General features: G+C 33.7%; 1 protein-coding gene across 1 annotated transcript in view; it reads right to left on the bottom strand.

Annotated features, from left to right (window-relative positions):
• The window catches only part of ALDH1A1 (aldehyde dehydrogenase 1 family member A1), a 53,831-nt gene extending 29,722 nt beyond the window's left edge, over positions 1–24,109 (bottom strand). The window contains exons 1-2 of the mRNA XM_049770961.1: positions 24,006–24,109; positions 7,578–7,682 (exon numbers count right to left, since the gene is read on the bottom strand). Of these exons, the coding sequence (XP_049626918.1) occupies positions 7,578–7,682; positions 24,006–24,071 (171 nt within the window). The 5' untranslated portion in view covers positions 24,072–24,109. The remainder of the gene's footprint in view (positions 1–7,577; positions 7,683–24,005) is intronic.
• Positions 24,110–24,494: the final 385 nt, after the last annotated feature.

Raw genomic sequence — 24,494 nt, 5'->3', positions numbered from 1 at the left:
ATAACTATGAAATAGGCTAAAGCTTCTTAAATCAGGGATAGTGCTTTTATAAGTCATGAATCTTGCACATTTTACCAATTTTGACTGTGTACAATAAGGAGGCCCTGAATTATAAACCTACTATTTAAAATGGAAACAAAAACTATTTTTAAAGTATTTATCATCACAATAAGATGATTAGAAAAAAATGATGTTTTAGAAATATAATTTGGAGCCAAAACCAAACCCTCAAACACAGTCACCATTAAGCTAGCTACAAAGATTCACTTTGTTCTCAGAGATGTAAACCAAGCTATGAAAAATCATAGATACTTCACCCAATCAGATAAAAGCAGGCAAAGAAGATGGGGATTAAGTTGCACCCCACAGATGCAACTCCTACTGTACCCATCACTCACATTCACCACTTCACCAATGGTCCTGCTTTATCACTCATTTAAAGCTTTCTGCAGAGACACCAATTCTAATAAAAATTCTAGGAATGCTGGTATTTAGGCTGACATTACCAGATATATTTTGGAATGAGTACTGGTAATTTTTCCTGCCTACTTGTACTTCCAGAAGCTCCGTAGCAGCTGAAAAACCCTTGCCACAAAAGTCCCAGTAACAGCAATAGTGCTTGGAATTCCTAAACTACATATTTGCAGCTGCGCCATAGTCCATTTTTGTTTAATACTTTCATCCTTATAGAAGCACACCAATTTAGACTCCAAAGTGTATCTGAAGTCTTCTAATGTTCAGGATAACAGTTCACAATAACAGATGATCAACTAACAAGAGATACTAAACCTTCTAGCAATGACTTAATGACCTCATTGTAAGATACATTTTACAAATTTATTTAACTATACGATTTCTTTATTTTTTTCCTCATTTACTTTTCTTTATTTTAAGGTAATTTTATTCCCACTGACCTGGAATCAAATATATTATGATAAATTGTGTCAATTATGTGATACATGGTCTTTAAAAAAAGTAAGTTATATTTTAAAATTTATATAATATAATTTATATATATATTAAAATTATATTTCAAAAGAAGTGTAAATTAATTTGATTATGTGAAAATAATTAATATATAAGCAAAATTCCACAACAATATATTATACTCATGTACATATTAGTGTTTAGCTTTTGAGAGATGAATAAAATGTAAACAATATTACTTGTCTTTCTTGAGAAACATGTATATAGTATTACTTTGGACACATCGTTTGCTTACATTTGACATTGTTTTATGTCATAGTTTCTAACCTCTTCAAAGTTAAATTTACAGATGCTATTTTAAAAATATAGCAAACTAAAAGAATTTGATCTGTGAATACCATAGCTTATAAAATATATGCAGTTCTGTGTTTAAACAGATCTGTCTGACCTAGCCTTCATTGGGATTCTTCTGCTCAGTGTCTGATCTTCCAAATCTTAACCAAATATGGTTTATGGGGAGGCATTGCAGCTCAAAAAGAAATATGGAGAAACTGACTTCATTCTGTTATATGGAAACTGTTCCTGCAGAATGCTATTACAAATAGAGTGTTTCTCATAGTTATGTCCTTAGAATTATGCTCCAATTTTCTCACATCTAATATTTTACCTTTCTGCTGAGATATAGAGCACCTGTAGTTAATATATAGCTTTGAAACAAACAAGCCAGATTTGAATTCTGGTTCCCCATCTGGTAGCCATCCACCCACCTGAAGATTTGCCAAATACTGCTCTGTAGCATTCACGTCATTAAGTTGCAAACAACAACAAAATGAAGGAAGTTTTTAAAGTTCTAGCTGAGAGGGAGAAATATATAACCAAGTAATCATACTAAAAATTACTATAAACTGAGGAAACTTCAAAATAAAATGTTCTGATATGACTTCTTTACATCTAAGTTTCCTTATCTTTAATAGGAAATATGGCTAAGAGTTTAGTTACGTCACAAATCTGTGTTGAAGACTCAATGCACTTGAGATATTTTTGTGACAGAAGTTATGGTAAATAAACATGAAAATGACAGCAATTGTTATTGTGTTTGAAACAGTCAAAACAACTTTATAATAAATTACAATAGTTCTAAGGCAATTTAATTTCTTCATTTTTTTACTAATCTTGCATTATTTAAATAACTAATTTTTTTGCTGCTATATAAAGGAAAATGATCTTGTGTATCTATTGCTACAATGTTGATATCCCTAAGCTTGATTATATCATTTTTTCTTTTCTAATATTTGCATCTATTCCTTTATCTTAATATTATAGTAAAAGTTCTCTTTAGTTGTATAAGGTAGAGAATTTGGGAGCCTCAATTCACCTACTCAAACTTGTGTTCATAGTTTTACTACTCTGGGGCCCAGCTCTTGCTCACCTTCTCTCTTATCACGCTTCTTGCCCCCCTAAAGGTCTACAAATAAAGCACTTTTCTTCCAAATGCCTATCCAGCTCAGCATCACAATATATTTCAGTTCTTCCTAAAAGAAATCCAAATAATAACTATATTGCCACATACTAAGGTCCTACTAAATACTAGGCACTGAGATAAGAGTTATTCTCAGTTAAAATTAGAGCACAAACTCTGGTGTGTGTGTGCATGTGTGTGTTAACAAGGATCAAACCCGGTCTCCATATTCAAGGAATGTCTTCTTTCACTTACTGAAGTACATATCTCACTTTATAGGACTTGTGATCTAGCTAATACTAGAACCGACATTTGATTCCAAATTTCAGTTTTATAGCTCACCAAAATTATCCTGATAATTATCTCCTTTACAATGAATATTTATTAAACACTATAGTATAAGCCATGTATTTATAATTAAGGGCCTATATTAATGAATATATGTGTAATAATTTGGGGAGAGATTGTTTGGGTCACACCCGGCAGCTCTCAGGGATTACTCCTGGCAGGCTCGGGGGACCATATGGGATGCTGGGATTCGAACCACTGTCCTTCTGCATGCAAGGCAAACGCCTTACCTCCATGCTCTCTCTGGTCCCTATGTGTAATAATTTTATTACCTTTTATAAACTCTTGTTTATTGATTTATACAAAACTATTCCATAAATGGTTTAATTTTATTGACATTTATGTAGCAAATCATTTTGGGGGGAGTCGCACATGGCACTTAGGGGTTACTCCTGGTTCTATGCTCAGAAATAGTTCCTGACAGATTAGGGGCAACATATGGGGTGCCGGGATTCTAACTACTGTCCTTCCTGGGTTGGCTATGTGTAAGGCAAACACCCTACCACTGTGCTATCTCTTTGGCCCCAAGGCAAATCATATTTTAATTTATTTTGTTATGACAAATTTTTACACTAATTAAAAATTATTAGTTATATACTGTATTTGCCAGAGTATAAGATGACACTTCAACCCATGAAAAACTTCCTAAAAGTCTTAAAAGTAAGTTACTTCTTAAAAGTAAGAGGGGTGCGGATCACTCGTCCCTAAAGCTGGAACAAGTTTCAGCATGCCATATACCAGCATATAATATGACTCCTGACTTTTAGGAAGTTTTTCATGGGTTGAAGGGTCGTCTTATACACCGGCAAATATGGTAAGACTTTTTTCCTTTTCCAAGACTATATTTATTCTTTTGGGGGGGGGAGGATGCCTGATTGTGTTCAATACTTACTCTAAGCTCTGTGCTCAGGGATCTATTCTAGTGGGGAGCATTTGTAGTAATTGGGATTACCTGGGGTCAGCTCTGTACAAGATGTGCACTGCAATCTCTTTATTTGAAGCTCCTAGAACTATTATATTATTTATTTTTCTCCACTACTATTTTTTTCTTCATGACTAATGTTTCAAGGGAAATACTTTTAATAAACCAGAGAAAATTTAGAACATTTACTTAAATTTGCTATCATAAATAACATTTTTGCATTACAGTGCTTGATACATTCCTTTTATTTTTCTGACATAAGGAATGACAAGCAGATAATATGAAATGATGTGAACAATAATGTAATAGAAAATTTCTCTTAAGCATAAATAAGGTAGGGCTGGACTCTTCTATTGCTCCTACTATGTTGTATTTCCATATTAAATTCATTCAATTTTGAAGAAAACAGTTATAGAATAGTTTTAATTTTATACCTGTCATAAGCACTTACTTTTATATACATATATATATATATATATATACTTTATATATATATACTTTCATCTCCACCAATTATTTGTTAGGTCATGCTTTAGTATTCAAATAAGTTCCCAGGCTTAGTGACTATAGCCTAAAAAAAGTCAGTGAGGTGAAAAGGAAACAGTTCCCACCCACAACTGTGTTTTATTTTGTAACCTCCATTTGTTCTTGCCCCTCCTGCTTTCTTTATTTCAAGTTGAAGGCAGTAGACAGCTCATTGTGAGTACCATTCTTCCCATCAATTAAATTCTTAAAACATCTTGGCTCATTATCTAAAGAGTCAATGCCAGAATATGAGGTTTATGGTGATTATGTAATTTAGTAGATTTGTACCTTTCACTAAGCAATGCTGTTATAAATTACTACACATTTAAAATGTATAATTTTATTCAGTAAAATTGTGAGAACAGGAATATTTAGTTCATGGATCATTCTAAAAAAATGTAAGATTACAAAGCATTATAGATGTTAAACATTGTTTATGTTGAAGAGCTTAAATTATAAATCATTTCAATTGAGTGACCAAAAACATAATCAATTTGCTGATTACATTTGTGCAAATAATTTTACTTCTTTATGAACAGAAACAATTTTCAATAAACACAAACCAAAAATACCCCACCCCAAAGTCCATGGAATGCCTGCCAAAATTTCAATTGGAACCCCTGGCACATTTGTTTTGTTATAGTTCTTTCTCAATTTCAGTACCAAAGTGACATGTCCAAAGTCCTGAAACTAAAGTATGAAGAGTCCTTTATCTTTTATATAATAAAAACTGTCTAAAATTTAGGAATTTTCCTGAGTGACATTTGTATCTCCAGAGTAGTAGACAGCTGTCTGAAACTCCTTTGTGTCCTAATCTTGCCCTTTATTGCTATTATTATATAATAAATATATTTGAGGTAATGGAGTGCTAGTTTGATTGCTAAAAGTTTCTGATCATTATGATCTCTTTGTTATAGATAAGAAAAGCACTCCACCCTTCTTATTTATGAGAGTATCTCACAGGACACAGGCTTTCTAAACTCTAGCAGTAAGGAATCAGGAAGAATCATTATGTAGCAGCCCAAATTTATTTTTTTACTATTTCATGGATGTAAAATAATGTATCACAGCAAAATGTCTTAATGATTTTCTCAACTGTCACCCTCTATTAATTACTGCCACATATGCAATGATAGAACAGAAGGCTTAATTCTATGGCTTTCAAGCGGATTCCCCTAAACTACCCTAATCAGCAATATCAGCAGTCTCTGAGAAATATTCAGAAATGAAACTATAATAATAAATCAATTCTAAGGGTGTGATGTCATTGATGTACATCCTAATAACTTGTCAAAGTTCTGATGCATGCAAAACTTCAAGATTTACTGCCTAATCAATTTTTATGTAAGTAATATTTTTTCTATCCCTCCTTCCCTCCCTCCACCCCTCCCTCCCTTCCTTTCTTGTTTTGGGATCATATCCATAAGTGCTTTGAGCATTTTACTGCCTCCGTGTTCATGGATCACTTTAAGCAATATTAGAAAGACCATGTGCAGTGTCAGGGCCTAATGTGCAGATTGCATGCATGATATGTAGCTTACCTTCTGAGCTACCTCTAGCCCCAGTGCTAGATTCTTATGGTGAGATTCATGGTATATGGAAAGTAGAAGTTTTACCAGAAAAATATTTTATTTATCCATTATCTATAGTATATGTATTTTTACTGAGGCTATAAACATAAAATAGTGTCTATTTTTCAAAGAAGTATATTGATGTGTAAAATTCATTAGGAGTTAGAGAAATGGTATAGAGGGTATGGAAATTGCCTTGCATGTGGCCAACTTAGATTCTATTCCCAGGACACCAAATGTCTTTCAGTCCTACCAGGAATGATCCCTAAGTCCAAAGCCAAGGAGTAAGACCCAAGTACCAAAAGGTGTGAAGCCAAAATAAAACAATCCAAAAACTCATCAAGTACTTTCTTTGGCTCTATAAACAAGGATCATTACATAGACAGTTACAGTGCTCTATGCCACAAAACAAGAGAAGTGCTATCTGGGAAATTAGAAAGTCTTATAGAAACATCACATGCTATCATGACCAAGATTTTGTTGTGTGCATACCTCTGCTCAAGCACTGTTCTTAACTGATCCCTTTAACTACTTTATCTCTCATTTTTGTCAAAAGGTACATAGCTTAAAAAGGGGAACCAATGTGTAGAACTACTCATATGGTGATTCAAACATGGATCTGGAAACTGTGGAATAGTCATTGCACCAGGGCAGTGATCATAAGGTAATATTTGCTTTAGAATTTGGAATTATTGGAGCCAGAGAGATAGTTTGCCTTGCAAATGGCAAATACTGGTTTAATCCCCAGCATCTCATAAGGTGTTCTAAGGCCACCTGGTATGATCATTGATAGCAGAGCCAGGAGTAAGCCTTGAGCACTACTGGTTGTGGCACCAAAACAAAAATGAAGTTGGCATTCAAGTTGATGGGTGGTACTCAAAATTATTTGAGTAAAATATCTTACTGTTTTTTAAATTCATGCTCAACCACATCTGACAAGAGTTAGAAAGACAAAAAAGAGAAAGATGTTTTTCCCTAAGAAAAGAAGTCCTTGATAAATTTATGCACAAGTGAACTCTGATTCTATAAAGAATCCTATACAAAAACAGGTAATAAATATCTGTATTGTCCCTTTCTGCTGTTCCTTAAGATGTCAACCTCTGTATCTATATTAATTCTTCTTACCTCTGGATACATGGGTTTTACTTCTTCTGATAACACAGCCTAAATCTAGATATTTTTCTGAAAAGCCCAGAGAATACTTTTTGAAATAAGTCTGAATATTTAGTATCTGGAGATAGTGATTTGACTGATTGAGGGGAAAACAACAAAAGAATGAAGACTGGCAGATGGTAATACAACATATATAATAAGACATATGTTATATATATAAAATTCCTCTGTTAAGTTTTGTTTTATTTTGTAATTTGAGTAAAGTATATTTCTGTTTTTAAATATATAAACAACCACATCATATTCATTTTGTTTAAAAAGAATTATTTTAAATGAAAATTAATCTAGTAATATACCAAAAAGTCATAAGAATGAGAAGCATGGGAGCCAGAGCAGTGGTTCAGGTGCAGTGGGAAGTGTGTTTGCCTTGCACACAGCTGACCTCGGACCAACCGCAAGTAACCTGAGCATCACTGGGTATGTCCCCCCCCAAAAAAAACCCAAATAAACACAAAAGAATGAGAAGCATGCCTTATAATCTTATAATCATTAAATGTCTGCTAACTTTTTTTTAAATACTTAGAAATTTTCTCAAAATGGCATCAGGAACTCTATGTTCATGACATAGATGCTTGGACTTGAAAATCTGAGATCTCAAAACAGTAAGAAAGAGCGAAAGGAGCACATAATGAAATGGGAGCATAAAACCCACCTTATCTCCTTCTTCGACATCACAGAGTTTCTCTTCAGTTGCAGGGTTTAAAACAGGGAATTTTTTGCCACTCACTGAACTGTGCCATTCATTGTTTATGAAGATCTGCATTAAAGAAGAAAAAGTAAATTTAGAAGTTTTTAAATGCACATCAAATTTAGAAGTATTTAAATGCACATCCAATGTTGGCTATTTTTTCTATAAATTGAATTAAAACAGAACACAATGCTTAAGAGAAACAGTATTGGACTAGGTCTACCTATGATACCACCCAACTCACCCTTCAAGATTTTTTCCTTGTCTTTTTTTTCTTTTGAGGCCACACTTGGCAATGCTCAGGGATTATTACTGACTCTACACCCAGGAATTAATCCTAGAGGTGCTCAAGAAACCATATGGAATGCAGAAGGAACCTAAGTAAGCCTCGTGCAAGGCAATTGCCTTATTCACTCACTGTACTATCACTCTGGCCCCACTCAACCCCATATATTTTGATTGTATAAGGTATTTTATTCATATGTTAATATTGAACAAAGGTAATATTGGAGAATTCTTTCCAAGAAGGAGTTCATTTAAACAGAAAATACATATTGAAGAAAATATTCTAGAAAAAAATCTTATGTGTGAAGGCAAAGTGGAGGTTTTAGAAGCCTTGATATTTATGAGTCATTGCTGACATTTTCAACTTTATTTTCTGTATGTGATATTTTGGGTTAGTGGCAATTTGATATTGTAAGCAACTAATTTAAGCCTTTATTTTACTGTTCTAAAGATGGTTAGAGGGAGAATTTTTAAAAGAGGTTTGCTTAAAAATGACAAATGACATTGTATTAACTTTTCAATGATACCACCTTCCTCATAAAAAGATAATCAAATAAGTTATTTGTCCTCAAATAAAGTTTTATATTGTCAATTTTAGTATTTTACCCTAAAAATGGTTGAAACAAAACAAATTTTGTTCCACACATACAAGCACAGAAATGTCAAAAAGTTAGTATAAAATGTAAAGGTCTGACTTTCAACTTCCACTGTCTTGAATTTGTATTTAGTAATGAAAATAAATAGAATTTTGATGTAAACTTTTTTGAGGATATTTGAGGATGTCAAATTAAGTTGTCCTTTGGGATGAATAAAGTTAAGCTTCATGTTGACAAAATCTAAATTTTCCTTTCTTTCTTTATCCACCTATACCTTTTATTTATATGTGCTATTCAAATATAATATTGAGTAGCATTTCTTATAAATTTCTATAAGTATTTTATTACAATAAAATAGTTTATTTAGTTATCAATCAGAAGTATCCATATATAAAGCTTTAAGTGTTACATGTGTACTCAATTTAGGATGTACATATACTTATGTATGTTATAAAATGGTAACATCCAAACTTACTTGATATTTGAAGATAAATTATTAATAGGGAAATCCTGATTAAACATGCATTGAAATTGCATTACCAGATTTAACTAACAAGGGAGACTAAACACAAATCACTTATATTAAGAATTCACAATGACAGCTAACAATTTTATATATTGTCAGTAAATCACATATTATTTGAAATGCAATTAGTTTTTGAAATTAACCTGTGAATGTGTGCTAAGTAATTGATCAATGTCCATACAGAGCTTAAAATGAAAAATGTATTATCATGTAAGCCAGGGTGCTTATGTGTAATTATTTTTAAATTATATTATTTGCAAGATTATTTTACCCACAGCCTATTTTGAAAAGTATTTTTTCTACTTTTCTATACTTCCAGTATAAATTTGTCACCTTTTAAAAAAGTTGTAAAAAATATCAGGTTTAAACAAAACCCTCTTGGGTTGTGAGCTTTAAAATGAATTCTGGGGACCGGCGAGATAGCATGAAGGTAAGGTGTTTGCCTTGCATGCAGAAGGACGGTGGTTCAAATCCGGGCATCCCATTTGGTCCCCTGAGCCTACCAGGAGCTATTTCTGAGCTTAGACTCTAGCAGGGGTCTCAAACTCAATTTACCTGGGGGCCGCAGGAGGCAAAGTCGGGGTGATCCTTGAGTGCAAAGTCAGTAGTAAGCCTTGAACATTGGGGGGTGTGACCCAAACAACTAAAACAAAACAAAAAAAGATTCCTCTAGGGCAGGGCCACAAAATGTTGTATGGAGGGCGCCCGCGGGCCGCGAGTTTGAGACCCCTGGTAGAGCCAGGAGTCGCCCCTGAGCGCTGCCGGGTGTGACTCCCCCCAAAAATAATGATAAAATAAAATTAATTCTGGTTTCCTGATTTATTCTAAATATCCAACACAATTTCAGCTTTTAAAGGATCTTAATCTCAGGTAAAATTTGTTGAACAAATAATGCAAACTAAATTAAAAAAATGAACAATCTACTGGCTATACATGAAAAGGCTTATGATAGTCAGCATAAAGAAAAATTATATTTGTGATATTCTAAAACTGCAGGAAGGCAGAGCCTCTATTTGCCAGTTCACATCAGTGCAACTATTCTTACACCAAGAACAGCATCATTTATATATTTTGAGAAGTTGAAAAAGAATTGTAGTAATATCCTAAATAATGAGGAGTGAAAAGGAGCCTCAGTTAAGACTATATCTACAAAAATGCACTAACAAAGCTATGAGAGAGATAAAAGATAAAAAAGCCTTTTGTTCCCTGATAGAGTAGACATACAGATGATAACAATTGAAAATTCCTGTTCTTCAAGAAAAGAAAACTTGGCAACTTAGTTCAACTTGAAGAAAGATAAATTCAGATCAAAATACTGGCATGTCCAACGCCTTTTAGGATGAATCAGCATTCTAGTTATCAGAAACATGTTTTACAGAATCCTATAATTACTCTTAAAGAATATTTTCTTTTATGTGCTTTTAACCATTGCTTCTTAGTAATTTTCTTCCCAAGGGATATCTTGGAAACATCTAATCAACAGGGCTTACTTTGAACTTGTTATCTCTGGCTTTATGTGGCTTTTACCTAAAATGAAAGTTTTTTTTTTTAAATGAAAGTTCTTAAATTATGCACAAAAATGGATCTCTTTGTCTCTAGCTCTTTATATATCTGTCACACATTCATTCTGTCTGTCTAATCTCCTTCTCTTTCCCTCTTTCTCTCCCTCTCTCTCACACCTACAAAAGCACAAACACATAAGAACAGTTTTCCTCTTCTATTGATGTCATTATCATAAGAAACATCTCACCGTTCTCTCTACCACCCATTTGTGCCTAATAGAAATTTGTTTTTCACTGTTTGGATATCATAATCTTCATAAAGCAACACAATTAAGATTTTGCTCTTTACTTAGTACTTATAAGTGCTTCACAAATATGCTCTGTTTCTAACATGTTCTAATAGTCTTTTATTTCCTCAGTCTACTCCTTGTTTTAGCCTCACTTTAATTTTTGAGGTGTTTATGAAACACTATTCCCTCTTTCATCTCTATTCATGTTCTTCAGACTGGAGTTTCCATCTTTTCTTCTCCCCAAATTTCACTCTCAGATACTGGTCATCTTATCGTGAATATTTTAATAGCCAGCCATTAAGAGTCACATTTTTTTGAATACAGTGTTTTAGTACTTGCTATTAAATTACTTATTATGTTCTACTTTTAATTAAAGATACAAAGCAGTATCACCTGTAGTATGTATATAGTATGTGTGTAGTATTCTACACATCAGTTCACCTGATCCTAAACAATACTCAAAACATTTGCCCTAGAGTGTTTTCACAGTCTTCACTTGTATCATAAATATCTAATTCTTTCCTTTATTTACCCTAATTACATTATATACCCATACTTTATATCACTAAACTAAGAGAGTACAAGTCTCACCATGTTTGAGATGGATCTAGAAATCCACCCTCACACTGCATACTTTACCAAAAATAGGAAAAATAAAACAAGATCGAGATGCATTGCATTTTATTAAGTCTCTATTAAACTTTCAAGTTCTTTCCTGAATCCTTTTAACTTTGTGTGACTTTCTGAGATTTAAATGTAGTAACGGATTCTCAGTAATATGATCTCAATGTAAGATTTATTTTATTACTTTTATAAATTATTTCTACGAAAATATTATTAAAACATGTACATATCATCCAGTCTCATTAGTAGATTTGCACATTTAAGCTGTACAAAATCTGTCCCTCCAGCTTAAAACTAGTAACTATTTTATAATAAGCATTAACTTGAAAAATAACACGTTTTTCTGTCAGTCTTCCAACTGAACACGTAATTCTAAATTACTATGAATAATTCTGCATTATTTGGTTTTACCCTTTTATATACAAGACCATGTAAGCCACACTTTTGCTTTAATTTCAAGCATTCCAATCATCCAAAAACAGATTTGTCTTATCAGAAAGTTGTTACTAAGTAATGAAATAGTACCATAGAAAAATAATATATGAGTGAACTATTTTACCTCTGCTCTCAAGGACTGTTAATGGAACAGTATGATTATATCAAGATAAGTCAGAAAGAGTTAAAGATTATAGAGGAAAATAAACAAAGCTGTGCTAAATTATGAAATGGCAGATGTCACTGAATTTTTACCCATCTAGAAATATGCTTAGAAGAACATATACCTGAATGATAAGACTGAACTAGTGGGAACAAAGAAAATAACAAGCAGAGGGAAGGAACACAGTATATATTTGTATGAACAAAGAGAAGAAACTTGAACAGAGAGTTCTAGGGGAAACAAATCATTGGTAAGTTCCAATTACAACAGCAACACAAAGTAACTCTAATTGCCAAGAGTAAGAAATTTTTACTCAATTCAAATTACAATAAAGGAGCCATAGGATCAACTTGATGATTGATTTTAACTATAAGAAAATTGTTTTGAAATAGAACATAGAGTCCAGGGAATGGGAATTAGCTTTGAGACATGTTTAATATCTCAGGTCAGGAAGCTTTAATATAAAGCAGTATCATCTGAATTTATAAATTATAAGTCTTTCCCACCAGTAGAGTCATTTTTAACATAAATATAGCGAACAGAATAGATAATGGGATAATACCATAATTTTCTTCTTTTTTACAAAAAATTTATTGGCAAAAAATTGCCTTTCTTATTATTCGCTTTGCATTTAATATTTGCCTTCAAACAACAGTATAACCAAATATTTGAGATAACCCTCATTTCAGTAATTACTGTAAATGGATTTATGAAGAAGTGTAGGATAATGAATGTTTACTATAATAATTATAAAATCTATTTTTAGTTTATTTTCAATGCTCCATCATGATGATGTCTTCATTTCTCATTGTTGTTTTCTTTTGCCAAATTCGGGGTAAAAAAAGATCTTGATATAAAGGGTAGAAAATCACCAGCTCCATTGAGCCATTATAATAACTATATTATTATAGATTTTATAGTATTATGCTTGTGAATAATGCTTGTAAATCATAGTAGAATTCAAGCTAAAGTTTCCAATTTTGGTTGAAAATTATAGATCTTTTAATATTTCTTGGATTTTATGTGCCTTTTATATGAGGAAAGGATCAATGGATACATCAAATGAATTAAAATAATTTTCTGAGCACCATAGAATGTGGCCTAGAAGCAAAAGTCCTTAAAAAACCCAACTATTTACATTCCATAACAATCAAATCATAAGCTATGGATTATATGAACTTGCTTTTATAAAGGAGTGCAAATGCTGGGGCTGGAGTGATAGTAAAGTGGGTAGAGAATATGCCTTGCTTCCAACCGACTCCAGTTCGATCACTACTAACTATTAACCAAACCAACTAGGAGTGATCCCTAAGAGCAAAGGCCTAAAAACTGCTGGGTGTGACCTCAAAACAAAACAAAAAATAGAAAATCGGAATGAGTTTTTGTACCTAAAAACAAATAATAATTTACAGAAAAAATATACCAAAAATTTTCTTACTTATTATAATGTTATATTTGGTATAAAAGTACAGGTATATACTTTCCTCAAAATATTCTTGATTTGTATCAAGATTAATATGACTAATAGACCTACTGATATTACTACTAATAATGAGATTTTGCAAACTTTTGGCTTAAAGTGTAAACTCTAATAGCCTACTACAATATTTGGGGTGCACTAAATTTATATATTTGCTGCAGACAAACTCAAGCTCTAGATCCTGAAAGCAAAGGTAGATATTTCTTGGGAGCAGAAGATATTTAAATTATTGAACATTTTGAATGCATATTTTCTATGGATCCCATTTTTAAGATACACTAAGACTAAAAAATGATTAACTTAATTTATGACACTAAGTTTTCCAAACCCCAAAACTTGAGTTCCTGAGATCAGAAATGATGGGATTGTATAAATCAAGTGATGAGTATTGAGAATGTGAACTTTTTTGCAGCACTAAGAGGCTAAAAGAAGGTAAGAGTAGATAATATTGTCCTTAGATTCCCAGCAGATTTGTGCTCTCCAAGCACTCCAATCCTGAGCACAGAGCCTGGAACATTGACATATATGACCTGAAAATCAAGAAAAAACTAAAACAAAAAATAAAGTTATCAGGGACTTCAGGGATAGAGTAAGGGAGAAACTGATGGGAGATGAATCTTTTTTAAGAGTCAGGTGAGTTGTTAAATCTCAAATAGATCTATGGCAATAAGTTAAGCCATAATCTTGAGAGAGCAAAGCAAAATGTTGAGTGTTCAAAGGAAAACATATACGTTATATAAAATATATGGAGAAATTAAGAGAAAAACAAATAGGATGAAAAACACTGCACTCAAAGAAATAAAATAAATTGGGAAACAGAAATGAAAGCAGGATAAATAAAATTTATATTCACTTCTGTTTGTCTCCAATAAGATGTTCTTTTTATCTTCTTATTTGAAAAGCCATTTAGTTTTTTCAATTTCATCAGATATAAAAGATACTAAGCATTTAAGTTTTTTGTTTTGTTTAGTTTTGGTTTAGTTTGGTTTTTGGGCCATACCCAGTGATCCGCAGGTGTTACTCCTGGCTATGCACTGAAAAATCGCTCCTGGCTTGGGAAACCATATGGGATACCAGGACTTGAACTGAGGTCCATCCTGGATCAGCAATGTGCAAGGCAAATGCCCTACCACTGTACTATCGCCTGGCCCCAGCATTTCAGTTTTGATTCACAGCTACACTATGACTCAAAGATTTCTGCACAGCATATATCAAAAGTGGAAGATGTAGAACAGAGGGAAGTTTTATATCTAAAATTTAACAAAAGATACCATAAAGTAATTTGTAGCTTCCTTTAATAAAATACTATTTTTGTAATATTAAGATTTCCTTGCAAATAAAGTTTTGATACAGAACATATATTTTTTTATTTGTGTTGCTTCAACTGCTAAAAATAAGCATTGAAAAAACTCCTGGGGGGGGGCGGCGAAGTGGCGCTAGAGGTAAGGTGTCTACCTTGCAAGCGCTAGCCAAGGAAGGACCGTGGTTCAATCCCCCGTCCTCCTATGTGGTCCCCTCAAGCCAGGGACAATTTCTGAGTGCTTAGCCAGGAGTAACCCCTAAGCATCAAATGGGTGTGGCCCGAAACCCCCCCCCCAAAAAAAAAGAAGAGAAAAAAATACTCCTGGGGCTATACCCTGGTAAAACAAAAACTTAATACAAATCCTCTGCACTCCTATATTATCACAGCGTTATTCAAAACAAGCAGGACGGATGGAGGAACGGAAATGAGAGACATTGATGTCAGGAAAGCTGCACTGGTGAAGGGTGGTGTACATTTTATGACTGAACCCAACTAAAAACATTTCTATAACCACAGAGCTTAAATAAAAAAAATATTTTAAAAGGCACTTAAAAGTAGCATAACTAGTTAAGTAGGATCTAAAGTTAGGGAATATCTATTCAGAAAAATTTTCAAATTTTAGATATTTGTGCAGGTACCCAACAAACTGATTTGGGGGGCGTTGGTTTTTGTGGGGTGGGTTCTGCCATACCCCATGGCATTAGTGGTTACTCCTGGCTATGCACTCAAAAATTGCCCCTGGCTTGGGGGATCATATGAGATGCCGGGGGATCGAACCGCGGTAAGTCCTAGGCTAGTCTACACAAGGCAGACGCCTTACTGCTTGTGCCATTGCTCTGGCTTCCAACAAACTGTTTTTATAAATAACACAATTATAAGAAAAAAATCATATGGAGATAATAAAATTTCAGCAAAAAGAACTAGAAACATTTTCACAAACCTTGAAACAATTTCTTTATGTGAATTATTGATACATACACATAGAAACATACTCCATATATTTATTATAAAACATATAAATTGAAAACAACATATTTTCTTATTTGCTACTAATAACTAAATTCAATATTTATTAATGAAGAAATTGTGATATTCAGAATGAAGCTATGCTTATGGTGTAGTTTATAAGTAGTGATATCATATTGAATTATGTCACTATTAAATATTGAAAAAACCTGAACCACCTCAAGCCAGTAGTTGCAGCTTTCATACAAATATATACCATATCATCATTGCCTATGTTCTCTTGCGAATTCCCAAATTTTGGTCAATATTACTTTATTTATTGTCTTTGGCATTTCAGAGACATTAACTTTGGGTTGCTGTTTGAATATGAATTATTTCTTATAATCATTTAAAAAATTCTTACCCAGTCTACTCATTCTATCAAAGTTGGATTCTTAGATGAAGTCCTAATTGAGGACCAAATAGGATACTAGGAATAGAACAGCATGTATGCAAGGCAAGTGCCCTGCCCACTGTACTATCTTTCCAGCTCTTAGAATCCTCTTTCTGGCAGTCCACAACTTTTTTTTCTCATATTCCAACTTCCTATCCTCATAGAGTAAGGAATTACTAATATAAATAAAGAAATGGGAAAGTTTTTATTAGACATTCTTGTGGAGCTCAATTAAAACACTTAGAGCATGGAGACAAGTTGCAAGGAGACACTTAGAGCATGGAGACAACATTTACAAAAATCAAATCTGAGAAGAAAATTCTACCTTTTAAAAGCTGTATGACCTGGAGCTAGTAACTAAAGCTCTTTGTGCTTCTGGTCCTTGTTTTAAAATGGGAAACTAGGGTAAGAGAAATGAAATAATTCAGCATCCCATGTAGTCCCCTGAGCAATGCCAGGAGTGAGCCCTGAGTGTAGTACTAGGAATAACCCCTGAGCATTGCCAGATGTTGCCTAAAAAAATACCACTAAAATAAAGGGTACACTATAGTGTAGTATCTCTCTCCCCCTTCTTTGTGGCTAATTCTGACCCTCAAATTAAAGCATTAAGAGTAGTTTGTCATGGACTGTGACAAGCAATGGAAAGATCTGCATCACTTACACCGAACGATTGGATAGTTGTAGAATTCTAATTCACCCTGGGATGAAGAGGGTTAAAAAGAATCTGGTCTAAATAGCTAAAAGTGCGTGGGGTCTTTCTACAAATAACTTCACTAATTCTTATGCCTCTTTTCTTTTCTTTTCTTTTCTTTTCTTTTCTGTTTGTTTGTTTTCGACCACACCTGGTGATGCTCAAGGGTTACTCCTGGCTATATGCTCAGAAATCACTCCTGGCTTGGGGACCATATGGGACACTGGAGGATCGAACCGTGGTCCATCCTAGGCTAGCGCACGCAAGGCAAACACCTTACTGCTTGCGCCACCATTCTGGCCCTTTTTGTTTTCTTTTTTTTTCTTTTCTCTTTCTTTCATTATATTTTCCTTTTCTCCTTTCTTTCATAGAATTATATATTTTTCATTTATTTTTAAGAACAAATTTAATTAAATCACCATGAGATATACCATTACAAAGATATTCCTGATTGATTTTCAGTCAGACTACATATTATACCCTTCACCAGTGAACATTTACTGCCACCAATGTTCCCAGTTTCCCTCCTAACATCTCCTGCCTGCCTCTCTGTGGCAGATACTTTTCCTTTCTCCCTCTCTCACTCTCTCTTTCTTTCTCTTTAGACACTGTGGTTTTCAATATTGTTACTGAAGAGGTGTAATTCATATCACATTATATTCTTTAAAGCTTCCAGTTCTTGTCCAGAGGGATGATTTCCAAATATTGTCATAGTGGTCTCTTAACTGCCCTACCTACCTCCTCTGGTATTTTGTGGCAAGCTTCGTACCATGGACTGGTTTTCCTAGCTCATGCCACTTTTCAAGATAATCATTAGTGTTCCTAATTTATAGACAGGGCAACTGAAATGCAAAGAGATTAGAAGCTTGGCCAAGGTCATATCATTAGTGAGTAAATGAGCTGGAAATTGAAGCAGGGTTTATCTTGTTAAGCCATGGCACCTTGCAGCCATTCAGATATTTACACAACCTCTTTCAAGCCAAAAGCAAATAAAATATTTCTTTCATTAGAAGGCTGTGAAAATTACTAAGTGAAGGTAGAGCCACAACAACATTAGCTTTGTGTTGAACATAAGTACTATCTCCTTAAAAAAAAAAAACCTTAATTATTCCTTAAAGTCCAATGGGAAGTCTGCCTACAGCCTCTATCTCTATCTTCAGTCACTCCTTTCTCCCTTCTCTCTTTTTTGTCTTTAGTGAGGAAAGCTGTTTGATAGTTTCTGAACATATCAACTTCTTTCTTGTTCACAGTTACTTTTTATGTGCTGTGCTATTATCAACCTTTGACTATCTTTCCCCCCAGCCCCCACACAGTTACTTTATGCTTTGTATTTTCTTTAAGGTCACTTTAAATAGCATTCCTTATATTTTTGTTTTTATTTTCTCTTTATTTTTGGGTGGCCATACTCAGTGATGCTCAGGGATAATTCGTGCATGTACACTTTGGATATACTCCTGGTGGTTTTTGATGTGTCAGAAGAGATTCTAGGTTCCGAACCTGGATCAGCTCCATGCAAGGCAATCTCCCTATCTGCTATACTGGCTAAGCTTCTGGCCCCCTAAAGTGATCCCTTCCTTATACACTCTCTCAGTTCTTTTTGAATTACGTTTTTCATAGTTTGTGATTAAAATATCCCCTTGTTTATTCTCCCTTATAGTATCACCAACACTCTCTAAGAATTTGAATTCTATAAAGCAAAGATCATGTTAGGTATCATAGAAAATCTAGCCAGTAGCAACTGCTCAAGGACTTTTTAACAAATAAAAAAATGGAAAATATATAAAGGAAGGAAAAAGGAAAAATTAGTAAAGAAGATGGGACATTTAAAAATGATGTGGCCTTATTTTGTTTGCTAAAAGAACTAAAAGGAATTAGGAGTGAATAACACGTCATGTTTATTCTGGTATTTTGTGATTTACAACTGCATAACTGATATGTTTAATTCTTTACCAGAAATATAGAAAAGTGAACTATGCAAGCCAACATTTATTTGAAGTTGAATAAATATGCACATAGAAACTATATACCTATTCCAAGTTTTCTGCATCAGAGACTCTGCCAGCTAAACCCCTCCTTTTTAATCAAAGCAGAAAGTATGTTTGCTTCCAACCCAACTAATTGTTTTCTTTTATTCTAAACTGGCAGTGAACTTCCTTCTTTGGGTGTGTTGGGGGTGTGTGCATGGTGGTAACACCAGTGGTGCTCAGGTCTTACTCCTGGTTCTGGGTTCAGGGATCACTCCTGGAAGGATTCAGGGGACCATATGTAGAGGGCAGGGACTCAACTTGGGAGGCCACAAGCAGAGAAAGTTCTGTTAATCTTTCTGAACCTTCTTTCTTTCTGGGAATATTGCAGCAGTACTTAAAAATGTTCATGGTCATTTATTGTTTAGTTATCAACAAAGAACAAGTAAAAGTAAAAAGGAAGGATACCAGGAACTCTGTCTCCCGTAAATGGCATTGATCTTAAATAAGTCACAAGTTAGTGTGACCTTCAGCATTTAAAGTTTTAAAATGTGTCAATTATTAGCCCTGTGATTTAAGAAAAGTTAATTAGCAAATGTCTTGCTGAGTAGCCCGATCTGTGAAACAGGAATATAACATCTCACAAGATTATTGTTAAAAATAAACTATAAAGAGCTTTTACATTGTAAAGAACTTTAACATTGTACAGAGTAAACTTAAATTATAACTTAATTGTGTATTTGATGGCAAATGATGTGAACAGAAAATTGAAAACAAAATGACCAAATCCTGTAAGAGAAAATTCTTTATCCTTAAAATCATGGATAAACGTTTGTAACTTTGCTCCAATGAGATCTTTGTCAGATGGGGCATACCTGTGCAAGAGTGACAGAAAATCTAGGAAAATCAGATAAGACTAGCAATTGCACAAAAACAGTGATAAAGATGACAGAGCAAAAGAAGTTTCTGGAAAATTGGGAAAAATCCAGAGAAATATATTGGACTAAGAGTTAATGTCAACCAATTACTTACCATGTGCCAGACACAACTGAAAGTGTATTATTTGTTTTCTACTTCTTAATGCTTTATAAGTTATAGAAAGTTAGTGCCATTTTTATTCCCATTTTGTACATAAGGAAACAAAGACAAAGAGGGGTAGTGGTTTGATATTCACATAACTTTCAAAGACACTTTATATCTAGAAAGTCAATAAAAGGAATAGAAGGTCAGATTTCATTTAGATAAGACATGGATTTCAATTAGAAAGGAATTGAGGCTGGAGAGATAGCATGGAGAGAGGGCGTTTGCCTTGCATGCAGAAGAATGGTGGTTCGAATCCTGGCATCCCATATGGTCCCCTGAGCCTGCCAGGAGCGATTTCTGAGCAACCCCTGAGCACTGTTGGGTGTGACCCAAAAAACCAAAAACCAAAAAACAAACAAGCAAAAAAAAAAAAATAAAAAACAACAAAGAAAGAAAGTGAAAAAATTGAACATAACAAAATTTGAATAAAATTATGTAGATATATAGTCTTGTTTTGAGTTCTAAATCCTAAAATATTTGTATCATTTTAGAAGGTATTTCTTACTCTGATCTTTGTTTTATCCATTCCACTAATGAAAATAAAGACTACTACAAAATAATCCATAAAAATATCCACACCCATAACTTCTTTTGCCTGAGAAAAATGTCTCAACTTTGATATTATCATAATAGATTTTTTCTTTGATGATATTTGTAATATTTTTACTTCTGTCATAGTGGTCATGATTTATTTTGTTAATCAACCTTATCTATCTCTTAAATTCACTTTGCTTAAATGAACAATCTACTTCTAGTGATTACAAAGAAAAACAATAAACTAGTAAAAAAAAATCTGGGGATTCAGGGACCAGCCTTATGAAAGCAATTCAACTAATGTAATTTCTCAGAAACTATACAATTGATACTCACATGATTTGCAAATAGAAAACTTAATTAATAACCACTATTTCACACCTCCTCTTACAAGTGCAAATCCAATACAGTTCTCCAGTAGGACACAGTTAAAAGTGAATGCAAAGGCATCAGAAAAAAACGTATCCATTTAGATTTAATTACATACATAGCTGGTGTCCTCCCAAGTGTGAAAATGCTGTTACCAATAAATCAAACAATAAAATGCTATCTGGAAAGAACAGATATTTTTAGAAAAGATTTTTGAGTAGTCAAAATTCACTGACCTGCGACAGATTTTTTTTCATCAGAGAAACTCTTAAATGTAACAGCAGAAGTTTAGTCTTTGAATCTTATCTACTTATTTGCACACTTAACATACTCAATTTCTTTTTCTTTCTTGCTGTCTTTCTCTCTTTCTCTTTCTTTCTCTCTCTCTTTCTTTCTTTCTTTCTTTCTTTCTTTCTTTCTTTCTTTCTTTCTTTCTTTCTTTCTTTCTTTCTTTCTTTCTTTCTTTCTTTCTTTCTTTCTTTCTTTCTCTTTCCTTTCTTTCTTTCTTTCTTTCTTTCTTTCTCTCTCTCTCTCTCTCTCTCTCTCTCTCTTTCTTCTTTCTTTCTTTCTTCTTCTTTCTTTCTTTCTTTCTTTCTTTCTTTCTTTCTTTCTTTCTTTCTTTCTTTCTTTCTTTCTTTCTTTCTTTCTTTTTTTTTGTTTTTTGGGTCACACCCGGCAGTGCTCAGGGGTTCCTCCTGGCTATACACTCAGAAATCGCTCTTGGCAGGCTCAGGGGATCATATGGGATGCCTGGATTCGAACCACCATCCTTCTGCATGCGAGGCAAACACCTTACCTCCATGCTATCTCTCCAGCCCCACATAATCAATTTCTAATAGTGTTTCTTATTTAAAAACTTTGAAATGAACTGGGGATTTTAGCTTTAAACATACCTTCCTGTGCATACTATTTTTGTGTTTGTAGTTAGATTTGTAAATGCCATCTTATTTGTCTAGTATTTTTTAGTCTAACTGAAAGTCAGAATTAAAAAATTATCTTTTGGACTAGTAAAGTATTTTATTGTGAAATGTCATAGAAAAAAGACTAGTAAAAATAAGGGAATCATTCACTTGTTAACAGTACTTTTTGAATTGCATTTTTAGATAAACCTACATTGTATTAAAATTTTCTATAAATGACAGACCTATAGTAGAAAAGTTAAGCAGTTAAAGTTTTGTCATCTTTGGGGTATTATGCTAGGACTACTATGTTTGAGTAGATGGTCCCAACACATATTTTCATTCCAATTTTTAACAAAATCAAATAAAGAATCCTCCCCCCTTTTTTGTAAAGGCTTACAAAAATAACACCTCAATGTCTTAACTGTATGATAGTTAACCATTTGAAAACCACTGTCTGACCTCTGCAATACTTTCCTAAGGGAAAAGAATGAGTCAGCTGAATGACTTCCTCATCTGTTTCTGAAAATGAAAATATAACAGATTTTGGTATTTCAAAATCTACATGGTTACAAGTAAAGAGAAAAACAATTAATAGCAGGACTTTTAATTTATCAATGTGTTTGATCTTTCTTCTTGTATTAAATATACTTTTTTAAACTAAACACCAAGAGACAGCAATTATAGTTGTTAATGGTTGAGTTTCAGTCACACAATGTTCTAACACACATTCCTTCACCAATGTTCATGCCCCCAGTTTCCCTCCTGTACATACCCCAGACTACCACAGTGGCACACCATTCTCTCTCTCCTTCCCTCCCTTCTTCCTTTCACTCTCCCTCTCTTTTTTCTTTCTCTCTTATTCTTCCCTCTCTTACTCTTACTGTCTCTCCCACCCCAACCTCTTTTTATTTCTTTTAGACACTATCGTTTGCAATACTGTTACTGAAAGGGTTAAGGTGTTTATCATCAAAAAGAATAAGAACAAGTGCTTTTGGCTTTTTATTAGATAAATTAGAAGGCAACATGTTTCTTTACCTGACCTGCAATATATGACCTTTTCTAACCTTATTTTGCAGTAATCTATGGAGTTAATTTAAGTGATTTTTTTCAGATTGCTTTTGTTGTATCCATTCACTTGGCTGTTAGAGCTCTGACAGGAAAGTGGAAATGTAACAGTGAAAAACAGGCAGAGTTAAGAGATACTCTTCAAGAACTCATAAAGGGGGGCCGGGTGGTGGCGCTGGAGCTAAGGTGCCTGCCTTGCCTGCGCACGGACCGCGGTTCGATCCCCCGGCGTCCCATATGGTCCCCCAAGAAGCCAGGAGCAACTTCTGAGCGCATAGCCAGGAGTAACCCCTGAGCGTCACAGGGTGTGGCCCAAAAACCAAAAAAAAAAAAAAAAAAAAAAGAACTCATAAAGGATAGATTGCCTTATTATATAGTTGTAGATTTTGACTCTGGATCTGATTGCTATTTCTCGAAATACTTAGCAGTTAACAATTACATTTTGTCTCTAAGAGCAACACACCTGGTTGAATATAAAAATAAAAATGCTTGCTTTCTCCAAATATGCTAAGTAATACAAGTCTATTCAAAGTTTGGAAACAGTTACTTTCATCCTGTGTTGAGACTGGATTTTGACACTCACTGAACACTGAGGGGAAAAAAAAAACAAAAAAACTTACTTCAGCTGATTGTTTTTCCTCTTTAAAAAAAAATTTTTTTAACCACCTGTTTGGCTCTCCCAGTAAGTTTTTCTCAAAAGGACTTGCCTCTCTTATCACACCTGCTGAGCTCTGCTGAAGCTAAACGAACTGCTTAGGAAAAAGTTCACTGTATTTTAACATGAGAACCAGTTACACAGTAAAGAATTCCTTTCCCTTAGAAACATTTTAGGAAATAAGTTCATGGGGAGTTACATAATATGGTTTAGAATTCATTGTTTTATCAAGACTTTAAAGACAGACCTACATTTTGCAAGCCTTTATATATAAATAAATATATTGCAAATATATTATATGCAAATATATTGCAATATATTGCAAATAAAAATTTATTGCAATATATTGTAAATAAACAATATATTTATATTACATATATTTATATATTATATATATATGAATATATATTTTTTCAAAGAGCACTTCACTCTGGTTCTCTTTAATTGACCTCTTATGCTTTAAATAAATGTAGTTTCTTTTTTTTAAAGCTCAAGAAAAATAACGACGTATATAAATTGTACTGACCTTGGTATATTGAAACTTCAAATTGGTGAGGGGGGTAGGTAATTCTGGCATGCCTGAGGACGTCATTTCTGGGTTCGGCTCTTGGAACACAGGTGACAGGCTGAGCGATTTGGTTCTGATAGAGCCCTTGGCTTTATTTCTTCCTTTTTATCTGCACGGGCTAAGGTTTATTTGCATACTTGGACATGATTGGATGAACACGACACTACTTATTTGTAACACCTAAGGCAGGAAGCCCTTGACTTTAAACTTAAATCCTTAAGAAACTAGGGCTTCAGCATGAAGCTGCATTTGGACTCAGGGTGCTATTTGCAGATGAATTAATATACAAAGCCAAAAACCTGTGATAAGAGTATGTAACCCAGCTGCTCTGTTCACTAAAGTCAGTTATTATTTGGGGGCTTTTTATGCTACTGTGAGACTTTTCTGCTCTCTGAAAGATTTGGATTCAGAAAATTTGAAAATTGAAAAAAAAAATCAAAAAAGGCA

Source organism: Suncus etruscus, chromosome 3 (genome assembly GCF_024139225.1).
Source record: "Suncus etruscus isolate mSunEtr1 chromosome 3, mSunEtr1.pri.cur, whole genome shotgun sequence".
In the NCBI taxonomy this organism is placed as follows: domain Eukaryota; kingdom Metazoa; phylum Chordata; class Mammalia; order Eulipotyphla; family Soricidae; genus Suncus; species Suncus etruscus.
The sequence above is the reverse complement of the archived record's forward strand: the minus strand, read 5'-3'. Positions and strand labels throughout refer to the sequence as shown.